We start from the raw sequence: 22,598 nt of genomic DNA on the forward strand, positions 1-22,598 counted from the left end.
TCTGAGCCTTCAAGAGGCCGAGAAGCGATTACTACACTGCTTCAGAGTTTTCACTGTCTAGTAATTGTTCTAAAAATTCAGCCTAAACATGCCCTTTAGTTGCATACAATTACTCTTTCTTATTATATCTCCACACTTCAATCAGCCCCATAGTTTCATCCCACTTAATCTTTACCTCTCTTTGGTGTTTATGCCCTTCAAATATTTGTAGACTGTCAACTATTGTTTGTTAATTTAGCATATTTATCTTTATAATTTCCCCCATAAATTGTTCTCTCCAGTGTCCATAATTTTTTTGCTCCTCTGTGAATTTTAGCTCCCGTTTTCAGTATTTATAGTAAATAGCATGCTGTGAGCTAAACAGAATATTGAAGGAACTGGAGAACTAGAGCTTTATGCCCTATTATTATATTTCATGGCCTGATGCCTCAAACCCTAATATGTTGTCCATGGTCATTGGCAACTTACGCTGACTTGAGTTTAAATTTATGATGATCTATTGGGAGGGGAAACTCTTCTGATTCTGATTCTGGCTACCTTTCCTCCCTTTGTTCATTAGCACAGACACAAAAGCACTCTGCCATTTTATTCCCCCAACAGTTATAAGACCAAATTCTGTAATTGGTTTTCCACATAAAACCCCACTACCATCCATGGGGAGCTGTAGAGAGTTCACAAATTCTGCCTGGATTACAGAATTTAAATACAGTAAAATACTCAATAACTGTACTAATTGTGACGTACCCCTCTGTGGTTATGAAAGCACATGATTGATCAGCATGCTCCTGTAACAATATGAGTATAGTCAAATCATTGCAACTTTAGCCATGTTTCATTTGTGGCTACATTTACAGCAATTTGTCTCATTTGTGTCGCTAGCAGAACATGCCAAGTGACACTTGCAGTATAATAGTTGCTGTGTACACCTGAGGGGCAACTCTTCCTTCCCATTTTGAAGGTGAAATAACCTCTGCCCATAGCATGATATTGCCATTGATTGCATTTGGGTGATTGGTGTGCATTTGTTCTGTGTTCTACTGTACATTTACACGTATGTCCAAGCAAGTAAAGAAAATTCATCCCAGGTACTGAACTTTTTATATCAAGTTTCTGATTGAGCCATATTTTAAAGCAACCACTTTAAAACAGAGGATTTATAATGGGAATGTACTAGGGAAAAATATAGATTTGCAGTATAGTACAGGCTACATTACCACACAGAACCACCTTCATTCATTATCTGCAGTGATCGTACTGAACCAAACACATCAGCACTTGTTTAGCTGTAAAAGGTAAGGAGTCCTGGGCATTGCTAAAAATACTTGGATGGGGGTCCACCTTCGAACCCTAGCTACCACAGATAAAAGCCAAAGAGATGCTGCTGAGCATTTGGTGAATAGAAGACAAGAGAAAACTATCAGTAGCTAGAGTTCACTGGTCCCATTGTCACTGCCGAGCTGACAGAGGGAAATAAGAAGAGGGAGGACATAAGAAAGAAACCACAACTTCAGAGGAGTCATGGATGAATTTCTTTGGGTTTTTAGATGTAATCAAATATTAAAATAAAAAAAAAAAGTTAAACAGGTTGGGGAAAAAAACAGTATTCAGAGAAAATGGGACAATTTCTCTGCTCAGTGTGCTCTGTTGGCATTATTTGAGCTGTACAAAAGAGGAAATCCCATTCCTTTAGTCCACTGTGGAGGTTTACCCAGCATATGGAAGTCTCTTAAGTGGAAAGCCCTTTCTACTGTCCATAAAGGACATGACGGGATGTGGCCAGAGCATCCCTAAGAGATCACACCTGGATAATTCTGGTGCATTACAGGTAGAATTGAGGTAGCTGTAATGGGCTGCCTAACAACAGATAAAATCTGCCCCAGTGATTTCAGACTGTACAAGGGTGGAATCAGTATCAGGCAGCTGTTTTTCCTATAATGTTGTATTCTAAGTGAATCAGTGTGCTATGGCCCTGTTTCATCATTCAAACCTTTATATCACTCAGGCTTCTCCGTATGAGCATGAGTACATTGAACACTAGGCTGTATTTCAGTTCAATGGCTTCAATTCTGCTATTTAAGAATATTGCAGTGCTTTCCTGTAGGTATAACGGACACTCATAATTACCAAATAGGTTATTTGAACTAACTTTTCATCAGTAAAACAGGGTAAAATGTTTCTCTTTAGAGTTTGCATTAATAAGTGGAGCCATTAAAAACTAAAACACTTATTTTTTATGAGCTTTTGAGTACTTTGTCAAACAGGCAATAAACTTACTTTTGAGGGTTTTAAAGATTTTCATGGTTTATATCAGTAACAGAGATACTGATTAGAGTGATTGAAATGTCAGCAAGCATTTGTCCTTTTATTCTCAATATTGACTGCCCCCAAGATAGTACTTCATGTTTAAAAAAAAAAAGTTTTAAATGAAGCTCTGGGAAATTCATGTTGTTGTAATAGCTCCATGGTCCTGTGGTTCACTGTAATGTTCTTATGATACAAAAGATTTTTCTTATTACAAGAGAAATAGTAGCAGTGAGATTAAATATAAATATTACTTGAAAGCAACTGTTCTAATGATCTGAAATGACAGTGAAGAACAGTGGGCATATTTTATCCCTAGGATTAATAAAATCTTCATAGAATACAGCTATGTTAGCAACCAACATGATTGTGCTGCTGTTGGAGATATCCTGTCCTTTCCTTTTTCCCAGTAAATTCTCTGTACATTTTGTTTCAAGCAAACATGATTGTGATGGCATAAAAAGAAGGCACCTGAATGACATAACCCACAGATAGGTACCATGTCCCTTGTAGTAATGTGATAGAATCTCACGTCCCTCTTTAGACTGGACACTGTATCAGTTTATACACACAGGCTGCTGACAGACATCCAGTTAAAGGCACAATGGGATCTGATCTGCAATCCCAACAATTGCTCCTCTTGCCATGCCACACATTTTTTTTGTTTTAAGGTCTGAATGGCACATTACAAAAAGTATTGCATCAATGGACTTTCAGGGAATCAAACAGGCAGGAATAGGATCCCGTAGGCACCTAATAAATAGAATAGGATTTTTTCTTCCTCCCATGTGTGGCTAGTTGAAAGCCTTCTCTTGTCTAATGTTTCTTTGAGCTGATTGGGTTGGGTTGATAGCACCAGCTTGTCTATCCTTTTTTAGGGGACTATACAAAATATCTGAATTTACACTCAATCTTTCCTTATTCTGTGTAGATTTTCACATTCACTGTATCTCTGCTAGATTTTCTTTCTGAAACTGTTACAGGAACAAGAAAGATATCCTTGAAAAGCACTTTGTTTTGCCTGTGACCATTTTTTCCCTGTCAAGAAATTGCTCCAGAACACCAACATTTTTTTTCTTTTGCTGACATGCTGATTCAACTCTTGATTCATAGAGCTGTTTTAGATAACTTAGGAGTTTGAGCTATCTTGTAAAGGTGTTGCTCATTTGTACTCAGATGTTTTGTGCAGGGGTGACTTCTCAGTGTCCAACAAATTTATAGTTAACATTTCAGGTTTGACATGATTTACTTTAAAATCAGATGCCTTTTTAAAAGCATAACTTTCTTTAGCTGTTAATATTTGGGGAAAAACATTTGTGTCATCATTAAACAAAGCTTTTTTAAATGTGTTTCTGAATGTTTTATTTTAGTGGTAAATTCACTACTCTATCCTCTGTACAGAAGGCACCATAGCCAACGCAAGAAGTTAAAGAGATAATGGATGGCTCGACCTAATTAATCCAAATAATTTAAACAGGGGAGAGCCAATGCCATTGACTCTCCTGGCTGCATTTGGACTGGCACAAAGAGGAGTCATCTCTTTAATGAACTGGAGCTAATGTCTATATGGGGCGAGACTTAAGCACAAAGATCATCTCTTTTCCCCAAAAACATTCTCTGCATTAAGTACACAATTCACAAAAAGTGTCGTATAGACTTTCAAGGACTCAAACAGGCTGGTGTAGTATCAGTTTGGTGTTGTGTCAACAGAGCCATTAGGAGTAATACACAGGAGAAGATAGTGCCACCTCATCCAGTGCTGGTTAGGCCTCATCTGGACTACAGTGAGTGGTTAGGGCTCCACATTTTAAAAAGGACATAGAGAAAGGTAGGCAACAAACATGATGAAGGAACTGGAAAGCAAGTTATATGAGGAGACACTGAGAGAAATATGCCTATTGAAATTGTGGAAAAAACGATTAGGAGGGGACATGCTAGCAGTCTTCAAATATCTGAAGGGATGCCATAAAGAAGAGAAAAAATACCTGTTCTCCCTTGCTGCAGTCCCGAAATTGCAGCAACATAGGTTTAGCCTGGATATCAGGAAAAGTTTCTTTACTGTTATAGCAGTGAGGCAGTAAAATAGACTGCAGAGGGAAGTTGTAGAATCTCCTTCACTGGCAATTTTCAAAAACAGGTTGGATGAGCATTGGGTCAGGAATGATTTATGAATGGCAATGCCTCAGATGCTCTGTGAAGAGCAACAGTTGGAAGCCCCGGAGACCTCCCCCCACTGTCCCCCAATGCACACGCACACACATACATACACACACATGCACTCGTTGCTTGTAGATTGGGAGAAGAATTTTGCAGGCCAGCACAGGTGGAAATTGGAAAGGACTTTGCTCGGCCATTGGAGAATGAAGCAGAGTTCCACAAATGCCTTCACTGTAAAAGACGATTAAAAGAGCTGGGATAAGTTCATGGAGGAGATAGGATGACAGAAAGGGGGATTCTGGCTCTCCAGTAAGGATATGTGATATGTGGATGGATATGTGTTTACAGCCCCTAGGTTGCAGTGCAGAGTAGAGGGTCTCCAATCTTCCCTTGCTTCTGGGCTTTGTTGGTTGCCACTTGAGGCTAGGGAGGAACTTTTCTCCCTTCTGTTGGCACAGGTGTTAGGAGGGTGTTTTGCTTTCCTCAGAAGCATTGGATGTTGGCTGCAGCTAAGGCTGGGGATTTTGACAGGGGTGTGCTGGTGCTCTGACTGGTACTACAAACCCCAGAGGTTCCCGATTAGAGGATCTTGCTTCCCTGCTCAAGCTCAGACCAGTCACCATATTTGGGATCAGGAAGGAATTTTATCCCACAGTCAGATCACCATGGACTGTGAGGAGGGAGTTGCCTTCCTCTGCGTGAAGGGGGTATGGTCCCCTTATTTGCATATCTTGAGTATTTTTAAGGAACTATTTCCTATGCTTGCAGTGGTAGGACATTAACAATGCCCTCAACCTCTGCTTCACACCTTGTAACAGTTTAGGATGTGCTTGGTGTTTTGGGGCATGGTACTTTGTAGTTCTGCAAAGTAGTTCTGTAGTTCTGCAACTACATGGTAGTTTGTAGTTCTACATGGTACTTTGTTGTTCTGCAAGATATACTGATTCTTAAGAATCAGTATATCAAAGACTTGTATAGAATGGTTTAGACAGGGATGATCCTGCCTTGAGCAGGAGGTTGGACTAGATGACCTCCTGAGGTCTCTTCCAACTCTACTTTTCTATGACTCTTATGATTTCTTTTCTTTATGCTCTGAATACTGCCTGAACTTTGTCTCTCCTTAATTAATTCAGAATGAACTAGAATCTATGTAAACAGAGAGCATGACTGTAATTGAGTAGTTAATATTTGACTAAGAGCTTTACATCACAATTCAGCATTTCTGTGGGGCTATAACAGCGGCCTAAGGCAAGGTCTCTTCCAACTTTAGGGAGAACACAAACAGTGGGGTCTTTCCTAGATTGTGGAAATGCCTCCCCTAAAAAGATGGGATTGAAGGTAGACCTCAAGGGATGTTATAATATGTTCATAAATACCTTGTAAAAATCAGCTGGAAAGCCAACAGGCCCTGAAGTTTTAGTGCTTTTCAGACTTGCTATTGCCTCTAATATGTTTTCATGTTATTTCTTTATCCAAACCTTTTTTTTTCCTGATTTCATGTGTCTTCAACAAACCTTCTATTTCCAAATTATTTTTCATAGAATCAGAGCTTTGAGTATCTGAAGTATAGAGTTCATTGTAATGAGCTGAAAAAGTAACACATAATTTATTCAGGTGTGTAAGATTATTTTGCTGATTGCTTTAATTAGTGGAATAATGTGTTGCTCTTGATTTTTTTAAGTTTTTAAGCCAATAACTTACCACTTTTTAATAAAACATCTGCTTTGTATGCTCACTTGCAGTGATTCCTGCACTGTATATATTCAATTTCCCCTGCTAGTATGTCATTTTTTAGATCTTTTTTAACCTTTTTTATGAATTTCTTGTAACCTTTCTATCTCCTGTTCTTGCTTTAATTTTTCATGATCTCTCATCAAATGAATGCTCTACTTACCATCTGACCCCTAAGTACTTTGTTATCTGCTTCTCACTGAAAACCTCTCCTCATATTGTCTTTATCATTTATTTGGAAGTATGGGCACTATTTTTCTTTAATTGCTGCAACCCAGTACTTGTCCTGGTGAAGCAAACAAGTTATTTGTGATCTTTGAGACCCATCTCAGCCCTGAAATATTACTGCAAATGAGACATCACGTGACCAGGTAATAGTGGCAATTTCTGCAGATCTTGCCTGCTTCATTAAGGATTTAAAAATTAACATTTAATCTATTCTAAAATATGAATGATAAGATTGTGAATGAAGCATAAAATTCCATTCCCCTGGGTATCATTTTCTCCAGTAATCTAAGAGACTGAATTGTTAATATAGAAAGTTTAACCTGTTTCCCTATCTGCACCTGTTTCCGTATCTGTTTCGTCTTATGCTGTAATAAGGATTCTCTGTATAGCTGGATCTCTTCCAACTATAGTTTCCCCTTCTCTAAAGAAATTTTAAATTTTAAAGAAACACTTTTTTGTTCCTTTGCTTTTTTACTAGGAGTAGATCCTGAGCTCTCTGTTTTTAATGAAACAGCAAGAATGCTCTTTTGGGATGTAGTCGCAGAATTGTTAAGGTGTTTATGCCTTTAAAGATAAAAATTCAAGCCCTGCTCTGAATTCATATCAAACACCCCTCATCAACTGAAACATTAGTAAATAGCCAGGTGGTCATTCAAACTGGGGAGGCAAGGGCAGGCAGATATAATGCTAGTCACATTACTCCCTTGCTTGGCGCTGGCTACAGAAACCAGTGTGCCTTAATCACTCTGACTCAATGGGACATTAAATTTAGGTAGACTTTTGACCTTGAATTGTACCATTTAATAAAATAAGGACCCCCCTTGCCTTTAAATTGATCTTTAATCTATATATGTATAGGTTAAGTAAATACAATTTACATTCCTTTTCTCATTCATTCAGCCGAAATAGGAACTATCAACAGAAAGCAACTATCTTTCATGGCCATAATTTGCCTCTCCTGAAAATGAGCTTCTTAAAGGAAAATAATCTGAGTGCTTTCCTTTTTCCTTGTAATTACATCATTTAGTCTTTTGACATTTGAGGCTGTTACTTTCAAGGGAAAAGTCATTAATGATAAGTATTTCGCTTTTCAAAAAACTTGAAAGTAGTGTGGTCCTTTGTCTATTTGACAGACCAAAGCCTTGTGTGGCAAATGTCCCTCTCTCTCTCCCATTTTTAATTATATTGTATTCTCAATTATGGGTCTTGATACAGCCTAATTTCTGTTTGTAAAGTTCAATAGCTATTTCCATGTTAATTTCCTACTACTCCCCCTCAGGTTCTTTCTTCTTCAGGATACTCTTCATTTATATCCAAACATAAAATACCAAGATGGTATATACAAGTCCCAAAGGATTTTGGTTTCCTAAAATCAAAAGCCAGAACATCCCATGGGCACTTGGGACTACAAACACACATTCAGAAGACCTGAATCAGGTTAGGCAGCTTACTCTGAGCCACCTAAACCTGAATCAGGTTCTGTCACATCCAAGTGTTCACACAGGGAGCTGGAGGAAAATTAGTCCAGCGGTGGTGGGCTGGCAGGTCAGGGGAGTGATTATAGGATTGACTGGTGGGAGCTGGCAGGTGGGAGGTGGAGGTGTTGGGGGGAAGGAGGTCTGGCAGGTCCATAAGGGGGAGGGAGTGCTTATTGGGCTGAGGGTGTGCTGGTCAGAGGAGGTAAAATTAACCTGGCCAGAAAAGTAAAAACAGCAAATCTCCAGGAGTGTGGAGAGTGGCTGAGCTTTCCTAGCCCTGAGGCTTCACTGCAGATGTGTGCAATATTTCACTAGGCCCAGTTAACCAATTCTATGTGAGATTAACCCATGTCAATCTAAAGTTAGTTCTTATCTGGTGGGAACTAACTTTAGATTACGTGTTCCATTTTTCAGGCAACCTAAGCCCTGTGAAAGCTTGCACCCTAAGCCTGATTAGGGCCATCTAAATGTACCACTTGTATACACCCTTGGACTACTTAATTTTCAGCCAAGGAAAGGTTTGTTCTCCATCTATGGAAACTCAGTATTTGCCTTTTGAGAGAGATTGGGCATGTTTATATATCACCCTACGTCACCATATGGCATGCTACAGCGGTGGGTCTACAGGTGATTGGCAGCTGTGTCACGGTAGTGGTGGACTTCCCCGTTATAGCACATTGCTTCAGCATTGTAGCAACAAAATCTAACTGTGCACTGTATGGGCAATTACTGGACTGTGCTTTAGTATTTCCACAGAGAAGTACTAAAGCATGGCACCATAGCAGCATTGCCATATGATGATGTGTAGACACACTCATTATCCTATGAATACAGGAGACCCTCACCATTTGTGGGGGATACGTTCTTGTATCCCCTGCAAACGGCGAAATCCATGAATTCTGTCTGCGTTCATGAACACAGTGCCCTCGGCAGCTGGGGGAGGCACGGCGGCGCTAGTGGTGGCAGGAGTGCAGTGACGGAAGCCCGGTGGTGCTGGCAGGAGCCCGGTGGCAGCAAGTGCAGAGCTCCTGAAGAGCTCCATTAAGTGTATTTAAGATGTGGGTTCGGCATTCACAAATATTTGAAACCACAAATGCTGAACCAGCGAATAGCAAGGGTTTCCTGCATTGAAGTCATACAGAACACCTCCCCCTCAAACTCCTTTATTCCAGGAATCCCCACCAAGACCTGCTTCTTATCCTTAATTCTTTTTTTTTTTAAATACAAGGTTATCAGAGGGTTCTTGTCACCCTAGTTAAACTAAAGTGCATACTGTTTTCTCCATAACATTAACTATTTGTTGCTGGTGGCTCCCAAGAAACCACTTCAGGAACCACTTACTCCTCAAAGTATCCCTGTCCTCTTATTTCAGCTTCCTTTGTCCTACTATTAATGCCTTCTCTACAGCCTTGCACTTTATATTTTCCCATTCTCCTTTCTTTGGGTTTTACCATCTACTGTGATATTTTCAGAGGCTTATTGTTAGTTTCTGTCTCTGAAATAGATTCTTATATGTCTGAGACTGCGATTTCTATCCCAGGTCACTGAATGTACTCAAATTTTCCTGTCGCTTAAAATCTCCTGCTGTAAAACAGTGATTTTGGAAGCTAAATGAGAGCCTCCCATTAAGGACGTTAGCCCTCCTGACTACTACTGTAATTTCCCTCAGCACTCTTTTCTCTTCTTTTTTTAAAAATTAGAATAGAAAGGTCTTGAAAAAATTGCAGCTTACGGCCTTTGAGTATTAGCTGTAGATGCTCCCTGGCTTTTTCATAATTAAATCTTTCTGATGATAATGATGAAATTTCATAATTAGATCTGTGAGTCTGCTGTGAATAGCAGGTGGAGGGAATAGCACAAAATAGCATCCCACATGGCCTGTCCAGTTTCACCTCTTTCAAAGAACTCCAGTTTAGCAGCTCTGCAACCAAATTTTTCACATGCCAGATGGGGTTTCCTCCCTCAGCATTTACAGGCAATCCCTTAATCCAGCTGTTATTTCTCTTAACTTTGTTTCTAGCACAATGACTCGATCTTCCAACGGAATAATTCTCTTTACTACTAGAGTCAATGTCAGCTCGTGTTTCTGGGCTTTAAACTCAGAGATAAACTCCCTGTTTTCAGCCTCAGTGGCTAATTGATAGTCTTCATCCCTGCCACGATGTCAAAGAGGCTTCCTCAAAAGCCTGAAATGCTCCTTTTAGGTTAGGAACAGACATTCAAAAAACCAGAGCGTGAATTCATTCAAACTTTGCAGGTTAGTCTAACCTGCAAAGATTGAACTGATTTACAAGTGCACAAGCATTCATGTTTAATTCTGGAAATGCAGGCACATGCTGGCAGTGGCTCGTGCTAGAAGCCAGGATGCGTTAAAGCAGCCCTCTCTTCCATTTCCAACAGCCACAAGGCTGGAGGGAAGCTGACCTGGGGGGGGCATGGTCAGGCCCCTGCAATAGTTAAGTATGATTCTGGAGGGTTTAAACCCCACCCTGGTCTGTAGGGACCCCACCCAGACTGTGCCTGGAGGGAAAGGGGAGAAGCAGCGCTTGACAGGCTTGTCCCCAAGGCCAGACACTGGCCAGGGCAGTGCCTCAGGCAAAGAGGGGCAAGGGGTGGGGATTAAACTCCCCTGTCTCTGAGCATGGGACCTTAGTCAGGGTCTGCCCAGCTTTCCCTCCTGCTCTTGCTTCGATGGCAGGGGACCTGTCCAGAGTCAGCCAGCATGGCCCTGCTGTATGCCCAGGGCTCGGGCTGTGGTTGCAGCTCAGGCTGAGCCCAACCAGCCTATGGCTGTTGCTGAGGGTGGAGGCAGAGGGGCAGCCTGGGCTTGGGCCACATAGGCTCCTGCGCCCAAGCCAGGTGGGGCTGTCATGAAGCCCCAGCCAGCTGGGTAGGGCCCGCCAGGGCAGCCCATGGGGGCTAGACACTTCCCATCCCACTGCGACTGCACGACAGCTCAGCCTGGCAGCACAGGAGGGGGCTGTCTGGGGAGTGGGCTTCCTAGGCCAGCTTAGAGGTGCCAGGGGGCCCTGAACCCAGCAGCCACCACCGCCGCACCCCCTGCCCTGTGCAGCACCTGGGGCTGCAGCTGCAGCTGCACAAGTAGCAGTGGACTGGCCAGAGCAGGGGACTGTTCTGCCGGAGCCCCACGCATGGGGCAGAAGCCACTGAGCTGAAGCTCCCCCTGCCCTCTAAAAGCTTTTCAAGTTGCAAGTTTGCATAGGATTTGCAAGAGGAAAAAGGAGAAACTGGTGGGGAAGGTGTTAAGCTATAAATATTTAGGATATGATTTTTGATTATCTCAATGGAGTATAAATACCTAGATCTACGTATGGATCCATATGATGCTGTATAAAAAGATCATCCTTATAGTTAAACCAGGATTCTAGCTCTCCACATTCAGACAGCCCAATCCATTATGAATTTTTAGTGTTAACTCAAATAAATGGGTGGAGGGGGGGGAAGAGTTTGATTTGACAGCAAGAATAAGATATAATGAGATTCATTTTAAATGTCTTTAAAACTGAAAGATCAATACAATTAAAAGTTAAAAAGGCTCCGTTTTGCTTAGCTGCTGATATACCACACTAAATCACTAGATTCACAACATGCCTGAGGCTGCTGTAAATGACCTAATAAGCCAGCACTATTCCATCTTCACATACGCGCATCAGTACGCTTATGTGTATGTAAATCAAGTGCTTCATAAATGATGTCTCCATTATAAACTCATCCCCTCTATTTTCCACAGCTGCCTAGCTCTCCTCCCAACACACCTGCACCTCACCCAGCAGTTTGTTCTGCCCCTAAATGCTGGGTGTCAGAACTAGAGCTGGTTAGAAAATGGTTCTTCCCTACTAAAAATGTGGGTTTAAAAAAGATCATTTTTGCCAACCTTCTCTGTAGAAAGTTTTGGCCTTTATCCTAAAAACAGAACCCCAAAATGTCACTGGCCAAAAGCCAAAGGGTTGGCAGTGTTTGGCTGAAAGTGTGCAGTTATTGCGTGTTCTGATGAAAAGCACTTCCGATGCAGCATTCTCATGGATTCATAGATGTTTGGGTCAGCAGGAACCACAGTACATTCAGAGATGTTAGGGTCAGAAGGGACTTCAGTAGGTCATCGAGTCCAAGCCCCTGCCCTGGGCAGGAAAGAGCGCTGGGGTCAGATGGCCCCAGCTAGGTACTTGTCCGCTCTCCTCTTGAAGACTGCCAAGGTAAAGGAGAACACCACCTCCCTTGGAAACCCATTCCAGATTCTGGCAACCCTTACTGTGAAGTTCTTCCTAATATCCAACCTAAATCTGCTCCCAGTCAATTTGTAGCCATTGTTCCTAGTTACTCCAGGAGGTGCCCTAGTAAATAGAGGATCTCCTATTCCCTACTGCCCTCCCCTGATGAATTTATAGGCAGCCACAAGATCACCTCTCAGCCTTCTTTTGCAAAGAAGGCTATCTCTCCTCGTAGGGCCTTGCTTGCAGTCCTCTGACCATACAAGTGGCCCACATTGCTCTTTCATTCTCAGCCACTCTCCAATTTGAACTCTCTTGTGTGGCAATACAGATGCTCAGCAAAAGTCAAAAGGCCACCATCCCATCCCAAGGCATTTCTGGCAACATGGTGCATTAGAAACTTCCAGTCCTCAGAAGCTTAATTGCAACAGGCCAGAAGTACCTTGGGTATGTTTATAACAATGCAAGGCAGTGTCATGCAGAACTACTTGAGATAGCACTGCAGAGGCTCACCCCAGAACTGCAAGCAGGATAAAAGGCTAGTGACGCACTGGAGAAGCAAACAGGAGATAGGAACAGGGGGTTCACCTAGCCAGCCAGGAGTAGGAAACTGTGAGGGAAGCCTAAGGACAGCTGTGGTGGAAAGGCAATGGGCTAGCAAGCAAGGTGACTATCTTGAGAGGAGTAGGAAGAGGAAAGGTGGGAGAAGGAGCTCTGGGCCAGGACTCTGAGCCTCCTAGGTCTTCTCATTGAGGCATTGCCCCTGCCAGCACCACTGGCTTCTGGCATGGTAACTATGAAGGCTGTCAGACTTAGGTAAGGCATCACATGTCAAATGGCAGCCCACCAGTCAGGGTTCACCATCACAGCCTGCCTCTCCTCAAGGTGGTAAAACCAAGCCCAATGTCTCCCATCCCACCATTTCTTTTAGATGGATTCCACCAATCGTCCACAGAGCTGGGCCACTGCTGCAATTCTTCCCACAAGCAGTCACTCTTAATGGGGGGATGTTCTCAAGAGCTCTTTCCCAATTAGCTCTCTCACATGCTTTGTCTATAGCTCCCTGAAGGAAAAAATAGTTTGAGGGATGACAAGGGGCACTGCATCACTTCCTACTCTAAGCTGGCTCAGCTCTCTTCCCTGGGGCATCAGAGATGTCAGCAGTGGGCTGTATGCATGCAAACCATCTTCTTCAGAGCCTGAGAGCAAGGTTGGGCTGTGGGCTCATTGAGATCCTGATGGCCAGGCTCTGCTGCAGCCATCTAGAACTGACACATCTAGAAAAGGGGACAAGGATATGATCATCAGCTGGATGCCCACATGTCAATAAAATGCCTTTTTGCTCTAATCATCTGCATAACTCTTTTTGGCCCTGGCTAACATGGACACTTGTGTGGGCAGTGTCTATCTTCCTAAGTATATTTGATGAGCTCCTGAGAGTTGTCTGGTTCGATCCAGCCTCCTATTGGTAAACTACTGCTGTGTTTATTGGGCAAGAGTGGGAGTGGGCAGAGGTGAAGGCAGGATCTTCCAGGAGATACTAAGGGGGCAGTGCCCTCCTATCACTCCTGTGGATAGCCAGATACATAAACCAATCTGGACCTTCACAGAAGATTTCTTCCTTGCATAGATGTAGACAGCTCCTTTACTAAAATGGGAGCACCTACACCCACAAAGAGCACTAGGATATTGCTTCTGCTATAGACTGCAACTATCAAACTGGCAGTCCATGGACTCCATGCAGCCCATAAAGGGTTATGTTGTGGTCCCCGGTCTCCTGTCTGGCTACTGCTCCCAAGATTGCTCTGGCTGCAACAGAAGCTGGAAACTCTGGGCTCTGCTTCCCTCATCTGACTTTCATTGTCTGCCCCCATGCCAGGGAGCAGGGCAGTTCACTGTGTTGCAGCCAGGGTTACTGAGGATGCCACGGTGTGGTGGGGTATGTAGACATGCAGTGCAGTGGGGGGGGTGTAGGTGTGTACAGTGCAGCAGTGGGAGGGGACCTGCATAGTGCAGCAAGCAGGGGTGCTCTTATGCTATGCAACTGCAAGGTGGGGGGATGGCCATGAGATATGCAGCCCCTGCTGGTCAAGGGGGGCACAGGGCCTTTGGCTCCCTGGTCACTGAGAGTTAGACAACCCTACTTGAGATGTCCACATGGCTATTTTCACCCCCCAGATTTTCAGGCATTAACACAATTCAACAGTGGTACAGCAAAAAGTTCTGTTCCCTAGTTTATGTAGCATGTTCATTAGACTCCATTTTGCTTTTCTCCTCACTCAGAGATACTGTATGTACATAGGGAGCCTCAGTAATAATAAATACAGATGCTTGGCCATAGTTTAGACAACAGCGTTAAAATATAACAGTTCCTACTGTGCTCTTGCTTATTGGTCAGTCCTCTCCCAGAGTACAATCACTTGGCCAGTATGTGGCAATAAGGGGCAGAATGATTTCATAGGCATTAGGGTTGGAAGGGACCTCAGGAGATCATCGAGTCCAGCCCCCTGCCCAAAGGGCAGGAAGTCAGCTGAGGTCATAGGATCCCAGCAAGATAAGCATCCAATTTACTCTTGAAGGTGTTCAATGTAGGTGCTTGAACCACCTCCGCTGGCAGACTGTTCCAGACCCTGGGGGCTCGGACAGTAAAGAAATTCTTCCTTATGTCCAGCCTGAAACAGTCTTGCAGGAGTTTGTGACCGTTCAACCTCGTCATCGCTTGGGGCGCTCTGGTGAACAAACGTTCCCCCAGATCCTGGTGGTCACCCTTGATAAACTTATAGGTGGCCATCAGATCACCCCTGAGCCTACGCTTTTCCAGGCTAAAGAGTCCCATGGCTCTCAGCCTGTCATCGTAAGATCTGTTTTCCTGACCTCTGATCATGCGCGTGGCTCTCATCTGGACTCTCTCAAGCTTCTCCACATCCTTTTTGAATTGTGGAGCCCAAAACTGGACGCAGTACTCCAGCTGCGGCCTCACCAAGGCCGAGTACAAGGGGAGAATGACATCCCGGGATTTGCTCGAGAAACATCTGTGGATGCAAGCCAGCGTTTTGGTCACTTTACTAGCTGCAGCATCACATTGCAGGCTCATGTTCATCTTGTGGTCAATGATGACCCCCAAGTCTCTTTCTTCTGTAGTGCTATCCAACGTAGCACTGTCGAGCCTATAAGGAAACTGCAGGTTTTTCCTCCCAAGGTGGAGAACCTTGCATTTTTCGGTGTTAAACACCATGAGGTTCTCGTCTGCCCATTTGCTGAGCTTGTCCAGGTCAGCCTGAATGGCCTTTTGGCTAGTCAGTCTGGGGATAATCAACCCTCGCAATCAAGTGGGCAGAGAAGAGCCAGTTATTTTCTGTGCTTGGGAACCACTAGTCAATTCCCAAGGGAAAAGAGTAAAGTATCTCTTCTGGCACGCACGTTCCCTCTCTCTCTTTCTCTCCTTGCCTTTTACATTGTTGAGTTGCAGACTTTCTACAGGCCTAAGACCACCAATGTTACTCCCACTGAAATGTTAGGGAAACTACTTCATCTTCAGACCTACCGTCCAGACCCACAATGGTCGTGGCCAAATATAAATTGGCCAGGCTGGAAATCAGAGGAAGGTGTCTAACCACCCAAGCAGTAAGGTTCTGGACCAGCCTCCCAGTAGGAGTAGACCAATGCATTATTTCTAAAATGGCGCTTGATCAATTTATGAAGGAGGTGATAAGCGGGGATCCTGGTTTTCTCTGAAATAAAAAAAATCCCCAATTTTTGGATTGCAATGTAACCTGAAATCCACATTTTCTGTGATTACAATGAAACACCACTAATATATAGAGATACATATATTTTAACCAGAGAAAACCAGGATCCCTGGTGATAACACTTGGTGGCCTGTGATAGCAGGAGAGTGGATTGATGACCCAGGAGGTGCATCCTCTCCCATGTTATATACACTCTACTGCTGGTGAGACAACATCTATGGCTACTGGAGCACTCCCTGCCTGGCATAGCGGTCCCTTAAGGATGTGCATTAGCCTCTTCAGTCTGGTCAGACCACCCAAGAACAGTTGGTCTGAACAGTCTGGCCATACAGTTTCTCTTCTCACTACTATAGAGATGAACAACATTACCCTTAATACTGCACCTTCATTGCAAGAAGTGAGCCATGCTTTGTTTGTGAGTTTTCTTTTTTTCTTTTTCTTTTGTTTTTTGTCATTGCTCTGAGTGTTACTTCAGGGCTTCTGTTTACTTTCAGATAGGCCTGAAAAGGTCAAAAATAACTAAAGAGTCTGCAAGGAAGCTTTGAGCCTGCTCTGCTTTGAGAGTTGGCTGCCTCTGGTGATGTTGCCCCCTTCCCTCTTCTTCATTTGTAATAATCAATATCCTTGCATGAAGAAACTCATAATAGACCTTGTTTACCTCTTCAAAGCCAGTCCTTGCAGCTTGCATTAGTATTTCAGGATATTTATGACTTTATAAATTACTGCAAGTCTGTAATTTGTCATCAGGAATTAAGAAACATTTTTCCATTTAAGGCAGAGACTGAGCTTTGGCCTTTGAAAGACTGAGGCACCTCTGGGCTTCCTAGACAAAAACAAAATTGACAGCGCCCAGATTTACAGTAGCAAGTGGCTCTTGGTTACTCACATGTCTTTGATTATGTGTCAACTCTTGTTGATGGTAGGGATATGTGGTTAGGGTCAGGATTGAAGTAACTGGAGAGAAAATAAAATTATCTCCTGCAGGAGCAAGAAGGTAACAGATGTGCTAGGGACAGACATTACAGATAAACTAGTTTAAATGATCAGAAACTGGTTTAAACCTGAAACAGAACACAGTGCACATAAACCAGTTTCAAAGTGGCTGAAAATGGTTTAAAATAAACTTGGTTGAATGTAGTATCAGACTTAACTGATTTGGGTCAGACCAGTTTATGTACTGTCTATCCCAGACCCCTTCCTGGTTTAAGTTAAGTCAGAGTCTCCCAGCATCCCAGATGCTTTGCAGCTCTGGGCAGTTCTGTCTGCTCCAGAGAACAGGACTGGCCCCACCCCTCTCTTCCCTAGCCAGAGCTCTGGCAGAGACTGCAGGCACAACAGGGTCTGCCTTGCTTCACCCTGCCCCATTTGTTACTTCCTGCTCAAGTAGGAATTCCTCTCCCTCTCTCCCATCTCCCACAGCACAGACCCCAGCCCCGTGGACCCTAGGCATGTGGTATGCTATCTAATGCTGAGAGATGTCTGAGTGTATGTGTGTCTCTAATTTCACTGGGACGGGCAGGCAGAAAGTGTCAGCATAGGGCTTTTTGGAGCTAATCAACAAGTCAGATGGTAATGTCCCTCCATTCTTTCCTTGGAAAAAGCTGTTTAAGAAGAGCTTGAACTAATGAGAGAGGCTTTTGTTTTGTTGATGGGCTGATAAATGCTGTGTTATCAGCTCCCTCACCTGTTAGATTTGCAGACAGTATGAAGAAACAGGGAGAAGGAGATTGAAAAGTTCACTATCCTCAACAGATGCATGCACTGCACATACCCCATTTGTCTCAGAGTGCTACCTAGAGGCTGAGGTCTGGCAGCACTCCCACCACTTGAGCACTGAGTGGGGAAAAGCCTGGGATGGTGCAAGCAAGGTCGGGGTTTACACCCCTCCCTAATCAGAGGTCTTTCCAGGGCCTGGCCACACTCCCCTCAGCTCAGCATAGTGGAAGGGAAGGGTGGGCTGCATTTCTTCAGTCCAGAGGGAATGTCTATGCAGTTGCAAACCAGTTCAACCTAGGCAGGTTAGACTAACCTACAAAGATTGAATCAGTTCAGGGTCAAGCAATATCTTTCCCTAACCATGGAGAAAGGGAGGGAGGGAAATAGGATTGTCTCTGTTCTCCAATATTGAAGAAAATGACATAACATAGAGTTTAAAAATAAGGTTGGAATTCTCATGCATACATATACACACTCTCATATGCATAAACAATATGCCTGTAACCATGTAGAGAAGCGAGTTTTACTTTGTTGCCACAAGTTCTGGTGTGTTCTTTTAGCTCTCAAGTTCAGAACACATCAAGCCTCAAAAAGGGATGTTTATCACTCACTTGATGAGGTACTTAAGACCCAGAAAAAAAACCATAATCCAAGCAGCTTTTTGAGTGCTAAACCATATTTGGGAAAAATCAAAGGGATGGATGGTAATTGGTTTGTGAAACATGGTATTTGCAGCTTAGAAATTCAGCCACTCAATGGTGCTTTTTTTTTTATCTTTCTGCAGGTTTATTAAGTGAAAAAATACCAAACTGCTTTCAAGTGTTGAAAAGACGTGGCAGGATGAACACGAAAGACACAAAAGTGACTGAAGGAGGCCTCAATGTCACGCTCACCATACGCCTTCTCATGCATGGCAAGGTGATGTTTTAGATTAATTCATAAATTCAGATTCATAGATTCATAGATTGTGAGGCTGGAAGGGACCTCATAAGATCATCAAGTCTAGCCCCCCTGCATCCAGCAGTAAAGACAACTGGGGTCAAGTGACCCCAGTAAGGTGATCATCCAGTCTCCTCTTGAAGATTTCAAGGGTAGGCAATTACACCACCTCTGAAGGAAGCTTATTCCACAGTCTGGACACCCTAGCTATGAAGAAATGTTTCCTAAAGTTGAGCCTGAAATGGTCTTCTGGGAGTTTGTGACCATTATTCCTGGTTTTCCCCAAGAGTGCCCTGGTGAATGGTTGTTCGCTGAGCCCTTGATGTAGTCTCCCAAGTCTCCTCTCAGCCTTCTCTTTTTGAAGCTGAAGAGTCCCAGGTCCCTCAGCCTTTCCTTGTATGGCTTGCTGTTCAAGTCTCTGATCATGCGGGTTGCCTTTCTCTGGACTCTCTCTCAAACTTTTCCCTGTTCTTGCTAAAGTGCAGCACCCAGAATTGGACACAGTACTCCAGCTGCAGTCTCACCAAATTTGAGTGGAGGAATTATCCCCATCCCTGCTCCCTTCACCTTAATGGGTCCATGCCAACACAGCATCTGGCCTTGTCACATTGCTGGAGGAGTGAGAGGATGAGGAAGGGCAGCAGCCTCTGTCAGACTGCCCAGGAGGGGGTTTATTCCTGCCCTCCCTTCCCTGTTTCACCAGTAGGGACCACAGGTGTCCCAGCATGGCCCCATTAAAGCTAAGGGGGCAAGGAGGGAGTTAATTCCCATCCCCGCACTGGGGGACTGCAGCCAGGGCAGAGCAGCCCCTCCTCTACCCTGCCTCGGCCAGGGCTCAACTGGGCCAGGCCAGGCCACAGGGGCGGGACCACCCCCAGGGGCTGTGGCTCAGTGACAGCCACTCCCTGCACCCAGGCTGGGCTGGGTCAGGCAGCCCCACATGGAGTGGGGGGCGGGGATGGGGGCAAGGGAGGAGGAGAAAGAAGAGTCCCCCTCCAGCACCACACAGAGCCCCCCCTCCCCACCCTCTGGCCATGGGGGAGAGGAAGGAGGGGGAAGAGTCCCCCTCTAGGGCTGGGCAGAACTCTGTGCCAGAATTGCTCCTGGTAGTATGGGAGCTACTTAGGTGAGCAGAGCTCTCCCCTCGTCCTCTTCCTCCTTGTTCCCTGCCCCCCAGCCACAGGGGTCTCACTTAACTCCTTCTTCCCCTGCCCTCCAAACCCCACAGACCAATGTGGGGGTTTAAACCCCTCCTCAGTCTTACTCAAGGCTGCCAGGGCCTAACCTGCAAAGACTGAATCAATTCAGGCTGGCTTTCTGAATGTTTGTCCCTAGCCTGATAGGCTGAATCAGAAACCAAGAGCCCATATTTGTGATATTACGGCATCTTAGTTCTGCAGCTCTGGGTCTGAAAGCATGTAGTTTTCATTATTATTTTTTATCCTTGAAACTGTGGTGCTATAAATTAAAAGTTGTTTTGCAGGTTGTCAAACAAAGGATGTGTTTATTTGCAACATTTGAGCAAAATCTGCCTGGGCACTTCTTTGCTTCGGGAGTATGTGTAATAAAAAGAGAACTGATTGGTTTCAAATGTACTTTAGTTTTCCTTTAGCAAGGAAACAGTGAAGATGGATCTGTCTCTCTGTATGTGTATATTACATACACAATGTTGCTTTTGATTTATAATACATAAAAACACCTGTCTTAGGCTCTCAGCATCTATGTTATAAATTAAAAATACAACTCTGTAAAAAAAAAACAAACCAATTACTTCTAATCCCCTAAATTAGAAAATAATTGATAGCATCCAAGAACCCATTCTACATTCCCCTCAGCAAAAGGCAAACCCATATATATTGGATTTATATGCATGTGCAATTATGTTATATGCGTGTGTATATATGTGCATACATATAAGGCAGGAAAAACATTAAACTTCAAATTCTATTATTCAAATTTGAGCACTCAAATATTAGGAAATATCAGAATTAAGGCATTATGGCTAAATTGGCCTTAGTCAAACTGAGCACTTAAAGACCTGCTTATCTTTAGGCATGGAATAGGTCTACTCACATGATGTGTTTTGCTAGATCAGTGCCAGAAAGGTGGGTCCCATTCAGGATTGAGCCCAGCATACACAAATTAATAAGCGTTTGTCATATACAAAACATTCCAGTTAAAGTGCTTTTTAACTCATACAAGCAATCAGAAAGGAAATTTGAAAAAGCTAATTTTCTGTGTTAATCACAGTGGTTGTGTGTGCAACTACTGTTAACAGTAATGAATGTTAACGTGTCTAATCTTCATTGTACATGTAGCCCTGGGGCCTAGATTAAACTCATAAAAGCAAAGAAATCCAAAGTTAGAGTAGAAATATCCCATATATCCTCAGCTAACAAGGCACAGTGGGTGTACCCTAACTACAGTGCACTTCCAAAAATGTATGCTATTGTGCCTAAATATTGCAAAGAATACATTAAATTAGATTGTATTAAATTCAGACCCTTACAGTTGCTTTGATGTCACTTTTGCAATTTCAAATAGCTAACATCAAGGAATTCACAGTGCCCGGAAGGAGGTCATTCTGAATGCTGTGAGTGGCTCTGAAATGAAGCAGGAATATGGCTGCCTCCACACAGTTTCTTAAGATTTGTTGTTCTAATGGCATCACTAGAAATTACTGAATTCTAATTAGCATTACTGGACAAAATACTTAATTGTGTTGGAACAAAGGGTCTAAATATATATTCATAACTTGCAAGACAAGGGAGGAATGAAAAGAACATTATTAAAAATAGTATACATTCCCATTCTTTCAGTTTTATTACTGAAATAAATATTTTATTAAAAAGTTGAATTGTATAAAAAAAAGATTAAAGAGCTCTCCCAAACAACCTTAACTCTATCCCTGAAACTGGGAGACCTGTAAAACCCCATATAAAAAAGCTATGCACTTGTGACCTCTGCATTCTGCATCACAGATAGGTGATAGCCGTAATCTCTGGTCACCTGAAGCATTTTAAACCAAAATATTTCTCATATGGACTTTAAGAGGAGAATGGCTCTCTTCAGTCATGTTTACTGCATTTTATGCAGCATGATATTCACTTCTGTTGCTGATTTTAAAACAGACAAGAGGAGGCTTACCATTGTGAAGCCTAGAAGGTTGTATAAAATTTCAATGACTAGCACGAAGGACATCATACTGATCTGGGAGCTGTATATGACAGGGGTGGGCAAAATACGGCCTGCAGGCTGGATCCAGCCCACGAGGCCAATCTATCCAGCCCATGGGGCCCCTAAAAATATTTAGAAAATTAAAATGTATCTGTCCTTGGTTCCTGTCAAAGATGACAGGAACCAAATGCAGTAGAACCCAGGGCAAGCCCTGGAGGGCTCCTTCAACAGCAGGGCCCACCTGGACCAGCTTCCCCAGCCAGAAGGGGCTTCTGGCCTGCGACCAAGTGGCTGCACTGGCACAGGTAAGGCGGGGGGGAAGGCAGGAGACAAGCTGGTGCAGAACGCGGGGAAAAGCGGCCCCTCCCTCTCCCCATGCCCAGAGCTCCTTGCTGCAGCCACTTGCAGCATGTGCAGGGCTGTCCTGAGCAGGCACAGGTAGCCCCATGCAGGCTGTGAGTGGCTGCTGCACGGGGCACTGGGCATGAGCCACTTTTTCCCCCCGTGCTCAGCACCAGCTTGTAACCTGCCCCCGCTACCAGCCTGGGCCCCAGGCCAGCTCCAGTCTCGCCAGTCAGGGCTGCGCTGTGGCAGCAGCAATAGCTGTGGCCCCCCGCCGCTTGCTGCACTGGGCATTGTTTGCTGCTGCTGCCCAGTGCGCGAGCTCCAGGTGGGCAGCAGCAGCTAACACTTCTTGGAGAAGCAAGCAGGGGAGCCGCAGCTGCTGCCATCATGGCACAGCCCCAACAGGCAAGCCTGGAGCCGGCGCAGGGCAGGTTACAATCTGGTGCTGAGCATGGGGGGGGAAGTGGCCCTCCCTCACCCCGTGGCTGGCGCCCCATGCTGCAGCCACTTGCAGCCCACACAGGGCTGCCTGCAAGAGGCTACAGTAA

The 22,598-nt window shown here is 44.0% G+C and overlaps 1 protein-coding gene across 3 annotated transcripts in view; it reads left to right on the forward strand.

The window, feature by feature from the left end:
- Positions 1–22,598, forward strand: part of LOC149864300 (poly(rC)-binding protein 3-like) — an 895,303-nt gene that overhangs the window by 786,127 nt on the left and 86,578 nt on the right. For all 3 annotated transcript variants that reach the window (XM_090049189.1, XM_090049191.1, XM_090049188.1), the window contains one exon: positions 18,374–18,507. In XM_090049189.1, the coding sequence (XP_089905315.1) occupies positions 18,430–18,507 (78 nt within the window). In that variant the 5' untranslated portion in view covers positions 18,374–18,429. The remainder of the gene's footprint in view (positions 1–18,373; positions 18,508–22,598) is intronic.

The sequence above is a fragment of the Crocodylus siamensis genome, chromosome 5, assembly GCF_052110815.1.
Source record: "Crocodylus siamensis isolate JL-2025a chromosome 5, ASM5211081v1, whole genome shotgun sequence".
Taxonomy (NCBI): Eukaryota; Metazoa; Chordata; order Crocodylia; family Crocodylidae; genus Crocodylus; species Crocodylus siamensis.